The sequence below is a fragment of the Aristolochia californica genome, unplaced genomic scaffold (genome assembly GCF_029961685.1).
Source record: "Aristolochia californica isolate CCGP_79_NKW_82.1479 unplaced genomic scaffold, dmAriCali1.0.hap1 SCAF_14, whole genome shotgun sequence".
Lineage (NCBI taxonomy): Eukaryota > Viridiplantae > Streptophyta > Magnoliopsida > Piperales > Aristolochiaceae > Aristolochia > Aristolochia californica.
Window position 1 is genome coordinate 4085111 of NW_027181815.1, and position 23544 is coordinate 4108654.

Below are 23544 nucleotides of genomic sequence, written 5' to 3' on the forward strand. Positions count from 1 at the left end.
TCTTTTTGGTAGTTTTCTTTTTATATGAAACATATTATTTTATAATTATTTCATTAATCTACGTATAAAATTTAAATTATTTACCAAATTTGTCTTTTGAAATTTAGAATAAATAAAATAGTTAGTAATGTAATATATGATTATTAATTTTTACGTTATATTATTTAAAGTTTATTTACATTCACTTTCTGTTTCCCTTGGAGATCATATTAAAAAATTACCATTATTCCTTGGTTATTTACTTGATTGGGTAAATGAAATTCATTTGCTTACATTAAGATATATGTATTATCCTAATTTTCGTGGATCTTTTTATATGTAATGGCAAAGTTGTGAATCTTCAACACCGTTTGTTACAAAATCTCTGGACACCTGTTTATTCTTTAATATTTTGGATTCGAAATTCAAATGATTTCACTTTTGACCTCAGTAATCATCTGATCCAAATTTAAATTAGTGTTATTTTAATAATTAACTTATTAACACGTTGAAACCTTGTAAGTAGGGGTGGCATCGAGCCGAGCCTGAACCTGCCTATGTTCGAGCCGAACTTGATTTAAATATTTCGAGCCGAACCTCATCTCGAGCCTAAAATTGTTATCGAGCTCGAGTCCACCGAATTCGAGTCAAGCTTCGAGCCGAACTTGAGCCTCAGCATACATTTAAAAATTTTCAAAAAATATATACCAAATAAAATATATATAAAATTATGCATACATTTTACATAAAATTGGGCATAACCTATATATATAATACATGTACAAGATTGGGCATAACCTCTACTTAAAATTAAACATAATCTATATATATAATACCTGTATAAAATTCGACATGACCTCTATTTAAAATTGGGCATAATCAACATACATAATACCTACATAAATACTCCATAAAACTGTTTATACATTCCATAAACACTCCAATAAATTGTTTATATATTCTATAAAATAGTCTAAACACTCCATATACTGCATAATATTATAAATAAATTCCATACAATAATCAAACACAACAAAGTTAAATGAAACATCACTATCAATTTACAATCACCCAAATAAAAACTATAAATCCATTATAAATTTACAAACTATAGTTATTTCTCTTTATGCTACAAAATAATATACGTCCTTGCTTGAGCAAAATCTCCACCTATGACAAAAACAAAAAAATAAAATTAATTATTGTCAGATAAAAAAATACTCTTCCACTAGTAGTTACTTAATGTCGTTAAAAATATTAAAATTACAATGATGAGAAAAACATGAAAAATCATGTAGCTGGTAGCATTATCTCTGCACTCTTCTTCTCAGGCTATAATCATAAAACAAAATTTTAATAAATAAAACTAAAAAATATCGTAATAAATAATTAATCAAAGAAATTCACCTTTTGAATTTTTTTTATACTATGAAGAGTCTGAACCCAACCAATACCACAAATCAAAGTTTGAAATGTATTTGGTACCAAGGAAGAACTATACGAGTCTACTCCTCTACCACCAGCACTAAATAATGTCTCTGAAGCTACTGTGGATATGAGAATTATAAGGGGGGTTAGTCAACAAACTTAAAATTTAAAGTTCATCTTCATCTCCTGCTTCAAATTCATTTAATTCTTCTACATGAAATTCAATTTCAAACGTTAATGTGGACAAGTTCATATACATTAGAAAACAGTTTCCAATGTTAGTACCCCAAAATAAGAAAAATATAAAAAACAAGAAAATGAGTAACTTATAATAGTATACTTAATTAAAACTTAATATTTAAACCCAAAATTAGGTAAAACAAACATGAAAGTAATTTAATGTATAATTAATATATTAATTAATTAAATTAGATATTATATTATTTAATGATTACAGTTTATTATACATTAATACAATAATTACGTGAGCCAATTAACTGTGTACATGATTAATTATAAAAAATAAAAAAATAAACAGGAAAATTTGATCAAATGTTAACTTTAATACACTATATTTTTACGTATTATTGCATCGTCCAGAAGAAATACAGGTTAAGAATAGGGTTTGTAAGTTTTTTTTTATATATATAAACTACACGTGCGAAACTCGCATGTGTGAACTACATGTGCGAGCAGCAGGCGGTGGTAGGGGGGTGACGACGACGGGAGAGGGTCCAGAGCAGCCGCTCTAGTTGGGGTACGACGAGGTGAGGGTGACGTTACGGGAGTCGACGGCGATAACGATGAGAGGCAGAGAAGGCGATGAGTGGGGGGAAGGATTAGGTACGGCGGCGGCGAGAGGGAGAAGGGAGATGGAGGCCGAGAAAGAGAATTTCGGAGGAAGAAGAGAGAAGGAAAGGAGGAGACAGAGAGCAAGGGCGAGAGAGAGACCGAAAAAAAATTCGGGAGAGAAGAGAGCGTGAGACGAAGAGAGCGAGGGCGAGAGAGAGACCAAATTTTTTTTTCGGGAGAGAGAGCGTGCAAGACTCCCGAAAATTTGCCCGATCCCTCCGCTCGTTAAATTAACGAGTCGGCTCGCGAGCTGACAAGCCGAATCTGGCTATGCTCGAGCTCGGCTCGTTAGTCGAACCGAGCCGGAACCAAGCCGAACACGAGCCGGCTCGGTTCGAAGCCACCCCCGTAAGTATTTGAAAAACGGATCTCGCTCCACTCGTTCCCAAAAAAACCACCTAGCGGTTTTTAACACTCCCGATCGGCGATCTCCTCTCTTCGCTCTGCAAAACCCTAGCAAGCTCTTCTGTTCCCCCTACCCACTAAGATGGTGTCTGAGTGGGACGATCTGCCGGAGGAGTTGTGGGAGTCGATTTTCCGGTGTCTCGACCACTGCCACCACCTTGAGCCTCTATCCTTGGTTTGCAAGCGATTTCTTTCCATCTCGAACAGCATCAGATCCTCTTTGTCCCTTTCCGGTGACAGACTTCAGTCTTCCCACGCACTTTTCTCTCTCTTCCGCAGATTTTCCCACCTTAAGCACGTCCAAGTGACGGGTCTCCACCCGGATCTCGATCTGCTCCTCCTCCAACTTTCCCGCTCTGATTTGACGCTCGAGTCGCTCCGTCTCTGTAACCAGAATCACTTCCCAGAATTGGCCATGAGGGAACTTGGCAGGAAGATGAGGTCACTAAAGATACTCGTTTGCTCCAACTTTCGTTTATTGAAGGACCGGGATCTGATCGTGATTGCGGATGCGTTCCCCGTGTTGGAAGAATTGGATATCAGCTCCTCTGTCGACTTGGTAGGACGTTTGGGGAACGTAACGGATGAAGGGATAGGGGAATTTGCAATTAAGGCTCGGGGACTCCGCTCGATCAATCTCTCGGGTAACCATCTGCTGACGAATTTGTCCGTCAGCTATCTGTTCCTGCATTGTCCTTTACTTGGAGAGGTTTCCATTGGTGATTGTGTTCTCATCGCTTCCAATGCTATTTCATCTGCTATACGAAGTAGTCCATGCGTGGGTTTATCTTCTATCAATCTTTCTTCACTGGCTGTTCACGACAATACGCTTTTCTCAATCTCGGAAGCGAATTTGAAGCTGCAAAAACTAGTACTGGCCGATTGCTACGGCTTCACATTTGGAGGAATTTCTCGGCTGGTGCAAGCATGTGAATCTCTTCATCACTTGGATCTCGAATCAGCCTATTTCCACAGAGACGAGATGGTTTTAGCCCTAACCCGATATTTCCGGAACCTTATCTCTGTGAACCTCAGTGCATGCTATCGTCTGACGATCACCACTTTCGTCACTCTTGTTACCAAATGCCCTTGTCTGGAAGACATCCGCATGGAGAAAACTAGTCTAGCCACTGGACCTGCCTTGCAAGATTTAACCAAGAACCCCAGAATCAAGACCTTGAGTTTAGCGTCAAATAGGTTTCTCTGCGATGAAACGCTCTCTAGAATAGCAGTTGCTTGTCCAAATTTGAAGTCAATCGATATTAGCCATTGCTGGCGCATTACAGATGAGGGGATAAGGGAATTGGGTGAGAGCTGCTGCCAGATTAGAGAATTGGATATAAACGGATGCAGGGAAGTTAAGATCCTTGGCGGCACTGGAACAGTTTTCTCAAAATTGGAGATTCTGAAGGCGCGTGAATCAGGGATTGGAGATGAATGGCTGTCCATAGCATACATAAACTGCAAAAGCCTTCGGAGATTGGATTTAGAGGGCTGTTTGAGGGTGACAGAGATGGGAGTGAAGATGGTGGTGAGTAATAGCAAGTGGCTGATGGAATTGAGTCTGAAGAACTGTTCTAATGTGCTTTTGGGGGCCGAAGCATTAGCTAAATTGGTGTTTCCAAATTCTTCTCTCAGGAAGCTTATTCTGCCATCTAGCCTTGCTTTGGCTCAGAGTCACAGGGATCTATTCTTGCGCCATGGCTGTGCTTTGTACCAGTTCTGAAATCTTCTGAGGGGACCTTCAATAATTGTATCCGCATACTGATGTAATGATTATATGCGATTCCTTTTTCTTTGTAGTAACCAGTCGTATTCGTACGCTGAAGAGCCGACATAAATGGGACTTGGGTTTAAAGAATTTAGGAAGCAATTTATCTTTCAAGCTGCTACCAAGCAGGCAATGGAGGGGGGGAGCAGAGGAGAGTTCTAAGTGGTTGTCTTCCCTTTAATGTTTTGGGCCTCTTATACGTCAAGAATACATAATTTATAGGTTAGTTACTCCTATCCTTTTCTGAAAATTTTGCTAAATAACTATCACAGTATCACTCCTTTCGAACATCCGTAATTACTCACGTCCTTCTGAGTAATTACTCAAAAACTGCTCTAATTTTTACACTCATGAAACCAAATAATCGAAACAAATTATGAGGCGTCAAAGCATGGGCTTGTTCAAATTCCAAACTTCAGATTACTTACACTAGGGCGAGCGCCTCCGCCTCCGGTAGGGAGATAGGTTCGGGTTCGCCTAGTCTAGCTCTTCCTATATATAATATCTATTAAGGTGTGAAGATAACGAGGAAGACAACGAGCTTCTGGCTAACTATCATCACTCCTCGTCTTCTACACAATCAATATAAGAAGTTTGGCTGCTGCTGCTGCTGCTGCTCTCTCTCTGAAAAGTCTGCCCCCAGAAATGGCGCCAAATGCAGCAGCTGGAATTCATACTCACCAATAGTCTGGTTCTTGTCTAACTTTCTAGAATATTCCTGCTCTCTCTCCTTTTTTCTTTTTCGTCATGTTCATCTTCTCTTGCTTCCCTTTGTTTTCCTATTTCTCACGGTTACGAGTCTCTACGATTCATTTCCAAGAATAGTTGTGGAGACCACAGCGGACCAAATGTATAAACAGATCTTTTTCGTTGTTTTACGTGGAATTTAGGTTATATGGGTGGTAAATTCCGAAATGCATTCGTTTTTAATTCGTCTACTTTAATTTCGGTTTATTTTCGTAGGTACTTAAGAGGGAAAGCGAGTTGTTCCGAAATGAACCATTGAAGGTGAGGCACCGAGGCACCATAAGATACACCGCTTATGGCTTCAGAAGAGGCAACGCTAAGAAATTCCTAGGATTGCAAGAAGTTTCTAATCATGTTTTCTCGATTCTTAATACATTCCTTTTTTTATACTAGTGGAAACTGTCTTTGTATTTGCCTTGGCATTTAGATGGTCTCATCCAGCTGCCAAACTAGCGGTCTCCATTGTAGAGGCTGAAGTTATATATATATATAGGGCTGATCCAATATGAAAAACCATTTGGTGCGAAACATGCAAAACATTATCTTAGCCATCCAATCATGATCAGCGGTTATCTCAGCCGTCCGATCAATGGCTATTGTAGCCATCCGATCAACGGCTTTCTCAGCCATCCAATTATGATCAGACGGCTGAGATAGCTTTTTCACATGTTTCGCACCAAATGACTTTTCGTATTGGATCAGCTGTGTACACACACATATAGCTTCAACCTCCTCTTGGGAGCTTGTTGTTGTTCCTAACTTTCTTGTTCAATACGAGGATAAATTTTTCTTGTGATGCTAAAGGAGCTTCTAGGTCTTTTGGCCAGGTGTATGCAAATTACTTTAAGGTTTCATCTGATGGTGACACCTTGTTTTTAGTCTTGAAGAATGAACTCTTGTATTGTTTTCTTCCGTTTCTTTTTATATGCGTTCCATTTATTTTTTATTTTGAAAATTAAAAATTTACATCTGTTATTAGTCAATTAAACTTTCATTTGGTTTTAAGAAGAATCAACCTGGATTACCTTTCATTTTTTTATTGCTTTAATTTTTTCAAGTCTGTAAATAGGTTTTTACTTCTTAGCAATAAACGTTGAGAAACTGGTGTTTCTCACTATGCCCATGGCTCTTTATTGCTCTAATAAATAAAGTTGACCCAGTTTGGATTAGTGCACATATCAACTGGAAATCTCTTACTAGCTGAATTGTCTTCAGAGACAGAAATTGGAAAGAATGCAAAGGAATATATGGAGGATGGCCTCCTTGTTCCAGATGAGATTGTACAGATATATGCCATATATCTATTCTCTCTTCTACTTTATCTTTCTTTCATAAATAATACTGAAACTTTTCTTTTTATAGATGGTAATAACAAGGTTGTCAAGAAAAGATGCAAAGGAGATAGGTTGGCTTCTTGATGGGTACCCACGGAGTTCTTCCCAAGCACAAATCCTAGAAGATAGAAATATTAGACCCGACCTTTATATTGTGTTAGATGTATGTTACATCAGTTTTCATTGGCCAATTGCATGGCATGATTTGTAGTATTATTTTTTGTTGCTAAGTTATTCTCTATAAACATGTGTGCAGCTAACCTTGCACTTGATATATGGTAGCTCAAATGTTTCTACCCTCATTGTGATTCATTAATGTTGTATGTCAGTTGTATGACTTAAAAGTTATTGGTGAGCTGTTATTTTGTTTGACGTTGTGCTGAGGGATGCTCTGGTGCATTATCTGATGATACAGATTAGAAGAAATGAGCATAGCAAAGTAAAGTACTCATATGATAGGATGTGTCAACAGAAGAATATAACTGTGAACCACTCTTATGAATAGGAGTTGCTGGCATTTTGCTACCCTTTTTTGCTCTACATTTTTCATTTGGATGGACTGTGAACCAACTGATCAAGAAATGAGGATCATGTAGAAACATCAAGGTCAATGCCCATTTTCAAGCATTTGTCTTTGAGCAAAGTTTGTTAAACATCTGCATTCAGGACAAGATTAGGATTATACTAGTAGGTTGGGAGGACAATATTTGGTAGTCAACAAAATTGTCATTTTATTATATATGAGAATTGGTGCAATATGTAACAAACAAAGTGCACAAAAATTGGTTTTGCATTTATTTATAAAACTTTGTTTTGTTGCATATTCATGCACTGCATGCAAGAGTCTTTTGGAATTGCATGAAGATTTTTAATTTGGATGTGCACTTTCTTTTTACATTTCTCTTGAGTTGTTCTGTTATAGAAGTCTTGCCTGTCATTCAGGATCTTGATGAAGTTTAATAGATAGATGTATTTGACGAAGGATGGATCTGGCCACTAGGAAAGGAAAATTTACCAAATTAAAATTTCCCTCCTGAGATAGAGAAAATCAAAGGAACGCCTGTTACTCACCCTGATGATACTCTGGAGAAGGTGGGTTAACTTGTTCTTTATGTGAAGTAATCTATGTGCTTAGTTCTCAATTTTTACTCCTACTTGTCACTTATCCTTGTAGTCCTTTCTTTCTTTCTTTCTTCTTCTTCTTTTTTTTTTTGAAATTTTTAATTATGGACATCAATTAGCCTAACATCATGAAGGAGATAGTTTTCATACAGACTTCATTGAATTACCCCGCAGATTTTTTTTGTAATTCAAATAGCTCTTTGTCCGCTGGATAATGTGCGGGTGAGAGATCAGATTCAAAATTTTCTAGTGACATCTGAGATCGTTGTCATTACACTAAAATTAAGACTCTCTGATTTTCTGGATTTACAGATAGAAATCAATATTTCTAAGCTCAACCCAGAAAATGGTAAGAGTCAATCTGCTATTTATTTGATTTTTCAACATACTGGTTTGCACATCTAATACGAGGTAGTGACAGGATGTTTATTGAATTGGAACACTGATGGAACTGGTTCGAGTTCTTGCTCTTTCATTTGCTGATGATTGGAAACTTGTCTAGCTTTTTTTAACTTCCATCTTCAATTAAACTCTCCTCTTTTTGCGTTTAGTGGCTATTCTGCTCTATACACGAAGTAAGTGCTGATCCCTTTCAGTAGGTTTGTGTTCAAAGGTCAATGGGTAAAGGTGCGTTTTCTGGGATGTATTTACAGCTTGTTGGAACTCAGTTCTTTTATGGGGGAGTGACGGTGCAATGGGAACCTTTATCAATATTGGATCTATAGATGTGTGATCCTGAGTAGCTGAATCCTTGCCTATAAATACGAGGGATGTGCTGCATGTAACTGAAGCATTTCTCACAAACATTTGCCACTCTTATAAAGTTGAACAAGCTCCCATTTCAGTTTCCGTAGCCATTCATACTTCATCCTCAATATGAGGGATCTGCTGACGGTAGGAGCTCGTTAATTGAAGTTAGCTTTTGCCTGACCAGACAAACAATGCAAGTCTTCTTGGAAACCACTAGGATTCACTTAATTAGGATCAACCAATAAATTGTGGTGTGACTTCCCCCTGCTGTCGATTTTATCCTCCTTCTCTTATATGCTACATTCAGTTACACTTTGAGGACATCTTTTCATGCATCTTGAGTCTAGCTTTTTCTTTACCTGTTTCTTTCCCATCTCGATGAAATTTGCTTTGAATCAATATTTCATGACATTTCATTCATAACCATTTTAAAATTTATATCATTCTGTCACAGATTTCTGATTTTCTGTTTGCAAGTAGGTTTTGTACTTTTATTTTATTGGTAGGCATTTTGTTGTCCCTGCGACCTATGAAGTCCCTAACTTGGAAAGTGAGGGGCATTTTAATTTAAGAAAAGAATTGAAAGTAGATTAAGTGCAGAGACAAAAATAGAGTGGAAGAGAAGAGAACACGATTGATGGTGAGAGAGATAAAAGAATAATTCATGAATAAAAGGAGGATAGGAACTGCTAAACATGGTTCCCTATTTTTATATCTCTTTTTATTAACTTGGAAAATAAACGAGTTTGTAATATTGCCATTGTGTCACTGTCACTTTAGTTATAAATTTCCAAGCTAATCAAAATGTAATAGTAACCTAGAAAGCAGTGATTAAAAGATTCCCTCGATGCATTAACTCTTCCCACTTGTAACTGTTCTCAACTTTTTTTCATGCCTTAGTTTTATTATCAGTGCCATATAGCAAACTCGTGTAAACTAGATACCTGTATTCTGTTCACTCATACTGCTGACTTTGTACTTGTATGATGATTTGTGGAATGTATGGTTTCTTATATTTGACAATAACTACCACATGTTGTTATCCCTTACTCTTCATTTTACACATGAGTTTCCTTCTTGAATAATGACTTCATGCGGTACAATTCCGTCTTTTATTTGGAAAGATGGGAACCTTTTTTACTGGTTGACTGATTTCTCATTTGCCTCTTTTCAAGCATAGCTAATTTTTGTTTCTATGTAAATTATCAGGAGTGTAAATGAGAAAATTCTGAGAGGGTCTATGTTTTATGAGAAATATATATGACAAGCATCTCCTGAGTTAGTTAGTCAGCTTGTTAAGCAGCCATTTAGTTTTTTATTAGGCTATGTGTATGATTCTGCATTTGAGCTCACAAGCTTCATAAAATTGTAATGCAGAAAGAGAGCATGTGAAGTCTTCTTTATCTTGTAACTACTGATGACAATGTAAGAGATGGTTTTGATGCCTCCAGGTTTTTGAGCTCATGAAGTTGTTCTGCCAAGGAGGTTGATGAACAAGATGATATGTTTATCCTAGTGGCTCCTCAAAATGCAGTGGGAAACTGTATTATGGATGTAAGCAACATTGGACTTTTTTCTTTGGGTATTTCACATGGAAAATAATTACCATTCTTGACTTCATGTGGCTCCATTTGATAACATTTAGTGGGAATCTGCAGGAGGATCTCCAAGCAATGACAGAAGCAGTAGCTCTGTCATTCTTATAGACCCTCCTCATTAAGGTTTCAAATTGATATTAAATTTTCTGCTGCTTCTTGTTTTGGCTACTTTTCAGTTTATGGTGTAAGCTAGAAGGAAGTTGCTCATATCATATAATTGTAAATAATACTGATTTATCATCATTTTATTTACAGGGTTTACCTGGTTCGAGTGGCATAATGCAGGTTGTGTTATAGCCTGTTTGGATTGAAGTTTTAATTTTTTTTTACATTTCATATGAATATATTTTACTTTTAAGAGCAAAATTTGTTACTTCTAATTTACCTGTGCTCCATATTAATTAATAAAAGGGTTAGATAAATCTTTTTTTCACCCCTGGATTTTAAAAATTATTCCAATTTTTCTTTGATTTTATTTTATTAAAAAATAAATATTTTATTTAAAATTTTTAATAACTAAATTACTGATCAAATTGATATTTTTTCTGCTGTGTATTTGGGCTGGTTCGTTGCAAGTGCATTGAGAGCTTTAATGGAATTTGTCTCATGGTGAATGGAGTTCACTCACTTGTCTCATATGATTAAAAAGGATTACTCCGAATAATGGGTTTCTAACCCATACAAAAAGGTACGTACGATGTTAAATTTGTTTTTGTTCCAAAACAGGTTCGGATCTGATTAATCAATGGATAACATTGGAATAATCCCTTACCAAAATCATATGGGATTAACAAGTAGGACTTATTAACCCTCCCCGCGTCATCTGATTAGATTCATCTCCAAGCTCATCTGCGGGTGAATTTGCCAAGATAGAAAACTGGGATCGCAGGCACATCGATTTCTGAACTTACGGACATTGATGCTCACGTCAATGCTTATCTCGTATGATGATAGAAGACCCATTCTCCGAAGAAGTTGAAGAGCGAGTTACGGAGGAAGCTTGCTCTGCTAAATTCCCTCCACTGCGGCAACACCGTGGCTGTTCGAGCAGTCTGAAAGCTCACCTGCTTATGAACTTCTATTGTTAGTGGCATATAAATTATCCTCCAGTTTGTTCTCATCTGGTTTATAAATATCTCCGAAGATCCAATGTTGGCTCCTATTTTCATCTGAACTTTTGTTAGATTTTCCCAGAAAGCACGAAGTGGAATTTCTTCGTCGTCTCCAATATATCAGGAATTTCTGCACCAAGCGGTGAGAAAACCGGAGGCCCGGATTTCCTCCCGGGGAACTAGACGCCAACTTGCCGCGTCAGCCTTTGATTTTATCTCTGTCATCTTGCTGGAAATCCGTTTGCTTATATTGCTTGTTAGGGTACTAGTTTCAATCGATACAGGGGGCGTCGTTGTTCTCAAAGCCTTCAGTTCGCCGTCTAAATACTCGTATCGGATATTCACCTGTTACAGTCTTCTTGCAATTGGGTAGTTTGGAACGAGAAAGACACAGAGCGGAGAAACAGATCGAAAAGAATCGCATGGATCCGCTACTGATCAAGTCGGCAAGGTCAAGTGACGCCACTTCCCTGGAGCTACTCATTGGACAGAAGCCGGAGCTTTTGCATCAAGTGACTCCCCAGAACAAGACTGCCCTCCACATTGCTGTTGAGTATGAAAGCATCCCTTGTGCACAATTCCTTTACAGCCGGTTCCCAGAGCTCCTCAGGAGGAAAAGCACAAAAGGCGACACAGTGCTGCACATAGCAGCGAGGCTTGGGTATTCTAGTCTAGCAGGTGTTCTTATTAATTGGGCAAAGGAGCGGGGAGCTTTTGATCTGTTGAGCTTGGCGAATGCCGAAGGCAACACTACCTTACATGAGGCAGCCAGACACGGCCACCTCCCCGTGGCGGAGCTTCTGCTGGCCGAGGACCCGACGCTGCCATGTTCGACAAATTTCGTAGGTGAGTCGCCGCTTTATCTAGCTGCAGAGAGAGGATATCCGAAATTTGTCGACCTGATCTTGTCGATTCCCCCGGAGGGTGTTGACAGGAGAACCCGAGCGTTCTATGGAGGTCCCAAGGGCCGGACATCTCTGCACGCTGCAGTGGTTCAGAGTCATTTCTGTAAGTTACAGTTTTCCTTTCGATCCTTTCTAATCTTCTTGTTCATATGAATTATACGCAAAAACCTCCACTCCCAAGAATATACCTTGTGCTACAGGTGAAACTTTTTCCTTTCAGTCATTTGATACATTTGAAAGAATACGTAAAGAAAGAAAGAAATGGATCGAATATCTGACCTTCTTTTATTAGCGAATTGAAGATAGGCTCTCGTTTTAGAATTTAGTTACTGAAATTGCTATTTTTGAAATAGATATTGTGAATAAGCTAGTGGAAGCACTCCCGGAGCTCGTGAAAGAGGCTGATAGCTATGGCAGCATCCCTCTTCACTATGCTGCATCCATGGGCTGCTTAGATGTGGTTCGGGTCTTAATACAGCCTGATTCTTCTCTAATCTATCTGCTAAACAAAGATGGGGACTCACCGATTCACATGGCTGCCAAAAACGGCCACTGCGACGTAACTCGGGAGCTCGTTCAGCTACGTCCGGACTGCGGCGAGCTTCGAGATGGGAAAGGTCGGAATGCCCTTCATGTTGCAGTCGAGTCAGGAAAGAGAAATGTCGTCAAGTACATTTTAGAGACCCCTGAACTGAAGAATCTTATAAACGAGCAAGACGATGAGGGGAACACACCTCTGCATCTGGCAGCCATCAATCGCCAACTGAGAATCATCTATCTTCTGTTCTGGGACGAGAAAGTTGATCTCAAGCTTGTCAACAATCAAAAGCAGACCGCTGTTGACATTGTTCGGTCGGATAGAAGCATCACTATGATTCTTCAAAGGGTAACAATCGTTGCATGGCAGAAAACAGTTCTCCTCTACTGCTACAGCTACACGTGCTTCATGGGTTGATGAATTTACTGAATTTAACGGCACTTTTTGCAGCTTCTGATCTCAACGTCATCAAGAGAGTCGGTAACAGCAAAGAGCGGCGATGAATATGGCATCTCAGATGATTCAGATCACGTCGATGATAGCTCTACCGAACCGGGTTTTTATGACGCCATGTTCAAAGCATCATTAGTGGTGCTGGTGTTTGTGGCTTCGTTCTGCTTGACAAAGGTGACGATGGGAACCATCTGGAAGGAGAAAGAGGGGCTAGACCTGCGCAATGCAAATCAGCAAGGAGATTTACTGTTGGATGCCGTCATTGTCATGGTCCTTGCAGCTTTCCTCCTCCATGCAGGCATTCTCGATCAACTTGTTCCTACCAGTAGCGATGTCTCACTCTCCTACTAAATACCTTCTTCAGTTGCTCAAATCGTTCTCAGAACGTCTACTATTGGAACCATATCTGTTTTAAATTGTAATTGCTGATTTCAGCCATTATATTGAGTCAGATAAGTTTACAATATGTAATCTAAGTGTCTAAATTTCCTTGTTTTGATAAGAAGCCTTTAGAAGGGAAGAGAGAATTAGGGCACAAGGAGAGGAGTTTGAAATTAAATGTGACCCATCCCTAATCCTTCTTATTTATAATGATAAATTTGGTACAAAAGGGACTAAATTTACATGATTGCAGAATCGTCTACTCAAGAAGATCGTTCCCATACACGAAGTAAAACCACAAGAGAAAGACTATATCTGAATCAAGGGTTTTTTCCTTAGGACAGAAGTGAGTTTTCTATCGACTCTTATTGTGCTCCTAGTGTCGGCAAATTAAGCAGAAAGATAGCAACTGATCTTGGTAATAGGCTAACAGCATGCATTTTGTTGTTCCCTCCAACCTGTAAATTGCATAATCTACTATATGGAACTAATTTGATAGAGAAGAGCGTGATTTTTCGCTGTTTAAACAGATGACAAAAAAGGTTCCATCTTGCTCTGGAATATTTCAGTTATCATCAGGTGGTGACATCTTCGACGATGAAGAACCGACCGGCACAAGCGGCGGTGCAGGTGGACCCTCTGACGGCGGATCAAGCGGCAATCCTGGCGGGAATACACCTGCAGGGGGTGGGTCGAGTGGGAATTCTGGTGTAAGTTGATCGGGTGGAGGAGAAAACATGGGGACAAGTGGCGACTGGGGGTCCGTCGGACCGACGAGAGGCGAATCAGGAGGAGCAAAGAAAGGGATGTTGTCAGGAGGTGGAAATGGTAGTGGCTGATTGGGATCTATTGGAACGAATGGCGGCGCGAATATGTCAGCTGGCGGCGGAGAAAATATCGGAAAGAAAGACGGTGGTGGAATATCAATGGGTGGTGAGAAGCCGGGAAAAATAGGTGGCAGAATTACTAGGGGTGGAGGCGGCGAAGGAAGAAAGGGAGGAGGGAAGATTATAGGTGGTGGTAGATCGGGCACGGGGAATGATGGTGGCGGTGGCGATGGTACCAACGGCGGTGGGGGGGAAGGAGGCGGTGATGATGGTACCAACGGCGGTGGGGGCGAAGGAGGCGGTGGTGATGGTACCAACGGCGGTGGGGGGGAAGGAGGCGGTGGTGATGGTACCAACGGCGGTGGTGATGGCACAAGGGGCGGGGGTGGAGATGCTAGTAGAGGCGGCGGCGGCGATGGCGGGGGTGGAGGTAGAATAAGAACTGGTGTAGGTGGAGATGGAACAGGAATTGGAGGAGGCGACGGTACAGGAAAAACTGGTGGAAAGGGGATCAGAGGCGGCGGCGATGGAACAAGCGGAGGAATGGACGGAACAAGTGGCGGATAAGGAACGAAGGGAGGAGGAAAAGACGGCCCGAATGGTGGTGGAGAAGGAACAAGGGGCGGGGGTCGCGGCGGAGAACGGCGTCGCGGGTGGCGACGGTGATGACGAGAAGGAGACGGCGACGGGCTAAATGGGCCGCCGGGAAACGGGAAGCGAGGGAAAGGCCATTGACCGCATCTCCCAAACAGGTATTGGAAGAGAGGGTCACAAGATTGACGACGATTTCTTCTCTTGTCTTCCTGTAAGGCTTCTTTTCCTCTCTTATGGTAGCTGTCGTGTTGAGTTACAGGCCTTGCAGCTTCTGTACTCAGCAGCAGACCAACACAAATCAACACAAAGAGAGTCCTCATGGTTTCCTGCATGCATAAACAATTTTCTGGGTATGCAACTGTTCATTACCAACTCTATTATAGAGAGCAGAACAGCAGCCTGACCGGTAAGTACTTAATGAATCGTCTTGTTTGACGTGCCAAACCGCAGAGAAAGAAAGATTGCATGACCACGAGCAGCTCTGCATTTAGTACGATTGTTTTTAAGAATGGTGGATGGAGGATTTGGCTTTAAATGCTCGGGACGACTGAGAAGAAGGCTCCTTCCCTTTCAGCATCAGTACATGCCTGGAGTTGGTGGGAAAGTCACAGTTGGATTACATTATAACCCAATGAAGAAATATGAACCCTATTACACAACCCAATGAATTCAGCAATTTGATGTTAGTGAGATATGAACTTTAGCATTAAGTACTAATGTTTAACATTTTTATTCTTTTTTATGATGTTTTATGTTATACCCATATTACATTATAAAATAAATTATTACCTAGTATAAGAAGAATTGTAGAAACAAGCATGTCACTTACCCCTTCCTTTGAGATAAATAAAAATGAATATTATAATTAATTAATAACAATTAATTGTAAAATATTCAAAATGACCTCAAGAAGTTTAATCATAGTGAGACTGGAATCTTAGGGATTGTTTGAAACCCACAGAAAAAAATAAACAAAAAATAGAAAATAAAGGTTTTTTTGTTAATTGGCACTAGAGAAATTTTTTTGATCTTCTTGAGACTTGCATCGAGTTCACTTTTATACAAAAAAAGAATATTCACATAACCCATTTTAACACAAAGCGAATATTTTGAGCCTTGCATTGAGAATTCTTTATATATTAATAATTTTTAAATTTAAAAAATATCTTAAATCGATAATGAAAGGTATTAATCATATTAGAAGCAATTTTTATACTAATTAATATATAATTTTTATATTTTATTACAATAAAATAGTAGGTAATGAAATGCGTCCCGACAAATAAGATTTTTAAACACTAAAATAACTTTCACAAAAATATTTTTACATTTTAAAAATATCTTGAATCGATAATCAAAGGTGTCAATTAGATTTGAATATGCTTTTTTTAATAATTAATATACAAATTTTATACTTTATTTCAATCAACAGAAGGTAAAGAACTATGTACCAACAATTATGATCTAAAATAATTTTATAAAAATAAAATTTAAATTATTAAATATTTTAAATCAATAATGAAAAGTACATTTTACAAAATAATTTTTAGATATGTTTTTATTACATTATAAAATTATTTTAAAATAATTAATATAGAAAATTTATATTTTTATTAGAATAAATAGAAGGTCATGAAATGTTTACCAAAAAAATATATTTTTAAAAACTAAAATTAATGTTTTCAAATATTTTTTAAATTACAAAAAAACTTAAATCAATAAAGAAAAGAAAATGAAAAAAAGAAAGGTGTGGTGATGTGGCTATGACATGCTGGCGTATTTGAAGATGTGGATGATGACGCGTCATTAGTTCCTTAGGGAGATTACATGTTATGATGATGTGTTGACACGCAAGTGGTCAAATATGACTTGTTTTTTTGGACTGTACATTGAAGCTGACAGGTCAATATTTGATATTTTTAAAATTTTCAAAATTAGTTATTTTCATAAATATATATTTTTAAAATTTGTTGTTTAGTAAAATTCCTTTTAATATTTCTTCCAAAGTCTGAGCCCCAAGGTTTTGTCATCCACCAATTGCAGAATAGTTAGGCCGTAGAAAGAAATAAGGTTTTGTATTCCACCAATTGCAGAATAGTCAGCCGACCCGGTTGATATTAAATTCTCAACATGTAAAAAGAAAAATCACTAAAAAATAAGCTCCTATTATAGTAACATTTACATAAAAGGTTAGTATCAGCTTTGATAAGAGAATAAGAAATAAAATCTTGATTGAATTCACGTAAGCTTTTCTTTTCTCACCCGGAATTTTTTTGAAAAGTGGAGTCCACTTATCCTACTCACTTATCCTACTGCAGACAATTTCCTGGCCAACTGGGTTTTCGTTTTACTGCAAGCAACCTTCGAAGCCAAAGATGGGTCACATATTCGATAAATTCGTCTTTCGATCTTTTAAACTGTTTTTATAAATCCATACGTTGCTTCATTAGCAGAATGGATTGCAAGCAGAACTGCCAAATGCCAAGAGAGAGACCCAGCTACGGAATAGCTTCTCATGATGTCGATCCACCGCCTGCGGAAACAGCTGTAGCGGCCTCCATTCAGCCTCCTCCACGAGGTGGAACTCTATGTAAGCGTTTCAACCTCCTGAAAATTCTATCTCGGAGGGCCAGGCGTAGGGGTGGCTTCGAACCGAGCCGATTCGCGATCCGGCTCAGTTTGTGAGCTCGAGCACCAAAACTGGCTTGTTTACCTTAACAAGCCGAGCTCGACCGAAGCTAAGTTAGGTTCGTCAGCTCGCGAGCCGGCTCGAAATGAGTCGGATCAATATGAATCGGTAACGGGATCGTGAGTGAGCATGGGAGTGGGAGCGGGAGCGAGAGTGAGGGGGGGGAAAAATTTTCCTTCCCCCTCATCACTGCCGACCCCTCCCATCGGTTGTTGTCGGCGCCTCTACCGCCGTCGTAGCTGCTCGCCGGCCGCCTCTGTGGCCATCCGTTCGATTTCTTCCTCTCCTCGTCGTCGCCTCTGTTTCCGTCGCCGCCGCTTCCGTCGCCGCCGACTCCGTCGTGGCCGTCATCCCCGACGATAGGTCCTCCCTGGCGCCGTAACCCCCTTCCCTCCGCGTCGTCTCGGCGGAAAACCAGAACAGGGGAGAAATAATCTCCCCACTCCTCGCGAGATCATAAAATAAAAAAATTAAAAAAAAAAATTTCCTATGGAAAAAATTAAAAATAAATTTTATAGAAATAATTTTCTATAAACTATTAGTGTCTCATTTTTTTTAAACATTTTTCTAATTGAATTTTTTAATAAAAATCATATAATTTTCTAAGTAAGATTTTTCGTACCAAAATGGGGTAGAAAACTGTATAGAAAATTTTTGAATAAGTATTTAACAGTTGATACTGTAATACTTTTAGCATGAAGCAATTTTCATTGCAATTTTGTGTTTGATATTTTATTTAATTAAAATTTTATTGATAAGTATAATAATATATTAGATTGATTATTAATTTTTGTTTATTTCCCTAGAAGAGACAATAAAAGGTCCATTTAACTTTCCTAAGAAAATTTTAAAATATTTCCTGTAATTTTCTAATAAGTCACTAATAGTAATAAGATTTTATTTAAAGGTTTTTTTGGGAATATGTATCATAGGAAAAATATTTTTCGTTTTTCCTATAATATAAATTTTTATCTAGGGGTACTAAAGAGGCCATAATAAATTATGGCCAGATTCAAAAATTACAAAACAAGCTAGACAACAATTGGAGTAAAAAATATTAATAATGGTGCATTTTAATCTATTATTGAAATTCAATCCTAAACCTCCCCTATCATTATATTTTTTAAAAATGTATGCATAATTTTATATATAATTTTTTCAAAGCCACCCCTACGTGCGAGATCATAAACAAGGAAAAAAATTTTGTCCCTTCCTCGTGGCTCTTAAATAAATTGAAAAGATATTTTAGTAGAAATACGTTTAGAGACTATTAGTGGTTTTTTCAATAAATGTGAAAAGACATTTTTAATAGAAATATAGGGACCATTAGTGCCTCATATTTTTTCAAAATATTTTTCTAATTATAAATTCTTTTTAAAAAATCATATAATTTTCCAAGTAAGATTTTCTTGCCAAGATGGGTTAGAAAAACATATAGAAAAATTTTGAATAAGTATTTGACAGTTGATGATATAATACTTTGAGCATGAGGCAATTTTCATAGTAATTTTGTGTTTGACATTTTATGTGATTAAAAATTTATCGATAAGTATAATAATATATTAGATTAATTATTAATTTTTATTTATTTCCTTAGAAAAGGCAATAAGATGTCCATTTAACTTTCCTAAGAAAAATTTAAAATATTTCTTGTAATTTTCTAGTAAGTCTGTAATAGTAATAGGATTTTATTTAAAGGATTTATAGTTTTTATTTGGGTGATTGTAAATTGATAGTGATATTTTATTTAATTTTGTTGTGTTTGATTATTGTATGGACTTTATTTATAATGTTATGCAGTGTATGGAGTGTTTAGATTATTTTATGGAGTGTATAAACAATTTCATGAAGTGTTTATAGAATGTATAGACAATTTTATGGAGTGTTTATGGAGTGTTTATACAGGTATTATGTATATTGATTATGCCCAATTTTAAGTAGAGGTCATGCCGAATTTTATACAAGTATTATATATATAGATTATGCTCAATTTTAAATAGAGGTTATGCCCAATCTTATACATATATTATATATATATATATATATATATATAAGTTATGCCCAATTTTATGTAGAGGTTATGCCTAATTTTATGTAAAATATATGCATAATTTTGTATACATTTTATTCGATATATATTTTTTGAAAAGTTTTAAATATATGTTGAGGCTCGAGCACGGCTCGAACTCATTGGGCTCGAGCTCGATAATAATTTTAGGCTCGAAACGAGGTTCGGCTCGAAGCTTGGCTCAAAACATTCAAATCAAATTCAACTCAAACATGAGCAAATTCGGGTTCGGCTCGGCTCGATGCTACCCCTAAGGGTTCATCTCCGGAGGAAGAAAGGAAGCAGTCTCATGATCTCTTTCTTATATGTCGACCGAGAGTTAAGTGCTTGAGACTCGCGTAGCGTGGCTTGACAAGAAAGTACAGGTGAAAGAACCGAGCCGTCATTCGTGGGTGTCCACGTACGGCGGCGTCAATGAGACCTGGCTCTCAGGTTCAGGAAGAGAAGACCACCAGTCGTCTCCTCGTCGGAAAACCAATGATTCGATGGCGAGGCAGAAAGAGAAGACCATCAGTTGCTCTCTTTATCAGATCAATAAACAAGTACTGATTTGAATTCGGCTCACCGTTCAAATATCAAAATGGGGTTTGATGATCAGAGAAGTATACATACCATGGTTTAGAGTAAAAATACCAGGATTTGTCAAGATAAGCTGATGAAGCTGGCAATGAGATATACGGAGACTTCCAGTAAAACTCAGAACGAACCATCTACTTTAATTTTTGTGCCCTCTGTAGCAACAAAAGAAAAGTTGTATAAATAATGAAAGACAAAACAGTGGTCAAAGACCAACTTAATTAGAGCTTTTCGGTTCATTTTTATCTCTCCTTCCCCTACAGACCCATTTTAGTTTATTCGTGCTCATACTGGTTAGAAATAAGCTTATTTTTTCATTGATAAACTGCACAAACTTAGTTTATTTTTCCTGTTGTTTGTCATTGATACAAACACGGTTTAAAGGACTGAGTCTCGTTGGATTTCAACAAATCTCACCTCTCCTCTTTCGATATTTGCTAAGAATTAAGATAGACTAAATTTGCTTTCAAACCTTAATTGAACAAACTATTTCTCGAGTTTTTATTTTGTTTTTGTTTTACTTTTCAGTACGTAACAAGCTACCAGTCAATTGCGTCTTTCTTAGAATCTCCCAACTGGCCCATTTGCTGGGGTGAAATCTTCGTTGTAGGTTTGGACGGTGCGCTGACAAAGAAACCCACGTCTCTTTTCCCTTTTTTTTTTATGCTGACAATGTAGACAATAGTTATCTCCAGTGAAAGAATTAGGATCTACTTGACAATTGGGACGCTTGGACCGAATAATCTTAAAGAATCGCGACAACGGTGCTGTTTAACGAAGATCTCAATAGTTTTCTTCAGTGAAAGAATTAAAACCTACTTGACAATTAAGATGCTTGGATCGTATCAACAGAAAACTTGTCAGTTCAGGGTTTAATTCGTTTTCCTCTCTTTCCGATTCTTAATGAACTGTTTTCCTTCCCTGAATTACAATTCGAGTTTCTGATTATCACTCCTACCTCTTCATTTGGCATCACAAACAGTGGTTCAGGACAGTTCCATGGGAGGGGAATCCTTATAGTTCCGAATCATTTGCGGAAAAACCAGCAGAGAGAATCGTCCCCATTATCGGCCTATCCATGGGAGGATTACTTGACCCCTTTCGTCTTCTTTTTCTATAATTTTTGTGCGTGGAATATGGGATCCAACACACGCTCTGACCATCATATTTTAAGATGTGAAACCGTGGACAAAAATTCAGTATTCAAGAAAATTTCATAAACGAGAGACACGGTCTGACCATCATGTTTTGAAGATGTGAAACGTTGGAAGAATTCATTGCATTTCCTAGTATTTTATTGTCTGGTCAAGGAGTGTATTTCTGCTTCTCCTTGTCTTCCGTAAAACCCTACTCGGTTTCGTCTCATCCATCATCATGCACTTGACTATTGACTCTGCGTCATTGGGCCCGACGTCAATTGCCATATTAGATGTGTCATCCGTAATAGTTTAAGCCTTCACTGGTCTTTTACTGTTCCTCTTCTTCGTGGGTTCTTCCGAAAAGTCATGCATATCTGGTGTTGAAATTGATGTTTCCTGGGAGCATCAGGGAGGCCTTCAGTGGAGTATCTGCTGCTCTTTCATTTTCTTCAGTACAGGATATAAATATTCAGTACTGGCTTCGAGTGGAAAACTTCCTGGTAGAGGACTAGAGCAGATTTTGAAGACGGCATCGCCGGTGTCCTCCTAAGATGGTGAGACTTCCTTGCTGCGAGAAGTTCGGATTGAGGAAGGGAGCGTGGACTCCAGAAGAAGATCAGATATTGAAAACCTTCGTTCTGAGATACGGCCATGGGAACTGGCGCACTCTTCCGAAACGGGCCGGTAAAAACTCACTTACTGCAATCACTTCAGTACTTGTTGTTCCGTTTTCCTTAATCTGAAATCGTTATTCGGAAGAAACCCCAGATGATCAGAAGATCATATATGAGAGCAGTGCATGAAATCATATTATCTAAGCTTGCTTTTTCTGTCCAGGTCTGGCGAGATGCGGAAAAAGCTGCAGATTCAGGTGGACTAACTACTTGAACCCGACTGTTAGACGAGGGAACTACACCAAGGAAGAAGAAGAAACCATTATCAAGTTACATGCGAAGCTTGGAAACAGGTAATGCAACTAATTCATTTTGCACTTCCTCCTCTCCCTCTCTCTGCCTTTTGGCAATGAACTCAACTTCAGCAATGTCGAAATTTTATGTTAAATTCCACCACCTAACATTTGTTTGGAACATCAATCACAATCTCAGATGCATAGACGATTTGCTCCATTTGGATCCTTTCATCCTACCCATTTGTCTTTGCATAAAATCATTCAAAAATGTTTATTAACATTGCTACTTTAACTCAAGCAACTATTGGCTTCCAGAGTGACATGAAAAGAGAAATCATCACATGCTAAATAAAATAAACTAATGTTTCTTATCATCTTCCTCTTCTGCAGGTGGTCTGAGATTGCAACGAAGCTACCAGGACGAACGGACAACGAAATAAAAAATGTTTGGCACACCCATCTCAAGAAAAGACGGAAACATTCTGCAACTTCTGAAGATTCCAAAGGCCCCTCCGCGGAAACTCCCACGATTAATGCCAGTAACTTGGGAGAATCTCAGAATTCTACTTTGAACCCGGATGTGCACTCTGACAAGGGATTGGAGACGTCAGGCGACAACTCCTCACAAGAAGAATCTGACGGCGACTTCTTTTCCATTAGCTCCAATTGGTATTTGGAGGAAAATAGTAACATTGATGTATACGATTTCAACAAATATCATGATCTTTCAGAGAATATTATGCCGGAGTGCTTCTTCGACAACCTCTGGTCCGATGGCCTCTTGATGCTGGCTGGCGAACCTCAATTGGAAATACCGCACGTTCAATCCGCCCATGGGGATTATCTTTGGGCACATGAAACTTACAGTAACTACGGCATTGATATTTGGGGCTGATATGGTAAAAGATCAGCAGAATTGTTTGGAAACTGAATTCTCCCTTCTTGTATGCTATGTTAGTTGGATACATACACCAGAACTGTTTGGAAACTTAATAATTCCTTCTTGTATGCTATACTAGTTGGACATATGATATATGAGGCTCTTAGTTACATGGGTTTAATACTAAATAAGGTGTCTTACAATCTATAGTATGAACTTTGAGGTTACACACTCCTGGTTTGAGTCTTCAATGATGTCATATTAGAACAATGTCCTTTTTTTTTATCTTAAATGTTCAATGTAACTATTTATAGTGGTATTCCTAGGTTTCCCAAAAGACTGGATATTGCTTGGGTTTTTTTTCCGATTTAACCTAATTTGTTCTCCTTTGTGCTCACTCATGTAGTTCAGCTTCTAGCAGATTGGTATTAGGGTTTTGAAAAAAAATTAGTTCATCTTTTCAATTTAGAGGGTTTTAGTGATGGC

At 38.2% G+C, this 23544-nt stretch overlaps 5 protein-coding genes across 11 annotated transcripts; all 5 read left to right on the forward strand.

Moving 5' to 3' along the window:
- The first annotated feature begins 2663 nt into the window (after positions 1-2663).
- On the forward strand, positions 2664-4470 carry LOC137950472 (uncharacterized). The gene has a single exon (XM_068796951.1). It carries the CDS (start codon positions 2747-2749, stop codon positions 4388-4390), a length of 1644 nt encoding a protein of 547 aa, XP_068653052.1. The 5' UTR covers positions 2664-2746; the 3' UTR covers positions 4391-4470.
- A 390-nt stretch (positions 4471-4860) lies between these two features.
- Positions 4861-10291, forward strand: LOC137950890 (probable adenylate kinase 2, chloroplastic). Of its 7 annotated transcripts, XR_011112015.1 has the most exons (6): positions 4861-5126; positions 5399-5443; positions 6545-6679; positions 7459-7608; positions 9840-9942; positions 10242-10291. XR_011112015.1 is itself a non-coding variant. In XM_068797550.1 (4 exons), the coding sequence occupies exons 1-4, from the start codon at positions 5091-5093 to the stop codon at positions 9876-9878; spliced, it is 255 nt and encodes an 84-aa protein (XP_068653651.1). In that variant the 5' UTR covers positions 4861-5090; the 3' UTR covers positions 9879-10027. The 7 variants fall into 7 exon arrangements, 3 of the variants coding, with proteins under 3 accessions (XP_068653651.1, XP_068653654.1, XP_068653653.1); XR_011112014.1 differs by lacking the exon at positions 7459-7608; XR_011112016.1 differs by lacking the exon at positions 6545-6679.
- A 642-nt stretch (positions 10292-10933) lies between these two features.
- Positions 10934-13589, forward strand: LOC137950253 (protein ACCELERATED CELL DEATH 6-like). The gene is made up of 5 exons (XM_068796637.1): positions 10934-11013; positions 11171-11240; positions 11368-12106; positions 12357-12889; positions 12992-13589. Exons 1-5 carry the CDS (start codon positions 10934-10936, stop codon positions 13343-13345), a joined length of 1776 nt encoding a protein of 591 aa, XP_068652738.1. The 3' UTR covers positions 13346-13589.
- A 658-nt stretch (positions 13590-14247) lies between these two features.
- Positions 14248-14769, forward strand: LOC137950254 (putative glycine-rich cell wall structural protein 1). Its single transcript, XM_068796638.1, has one exon. The coding sequence runs from the start codon at positions 14248-14250 to the stop codon at positions 14767-14769; it is 522 nt and encodes a 173-aa protein (XP_068652739.1).
- A 7050-nt stretch (positions 14770-21819) lies between these two features.
- On the forward strand, positions 21820-23073 carry LOC137950255 (transcription factor MYB14-like). The gene is made up of 3 exons (XM_068796640.1): positions 21820-21952; positions 22106-22235; positions 22569-23073. Exons 1-3 carry the CDS (start codon positions 21820-21822, stop codon positions 23071-23073), a joined length of 768 nt encoding a protein of 255 aa, XP_068652741.1.
- Positions 23074-23544: the final 471 nt, after the last annotated feature.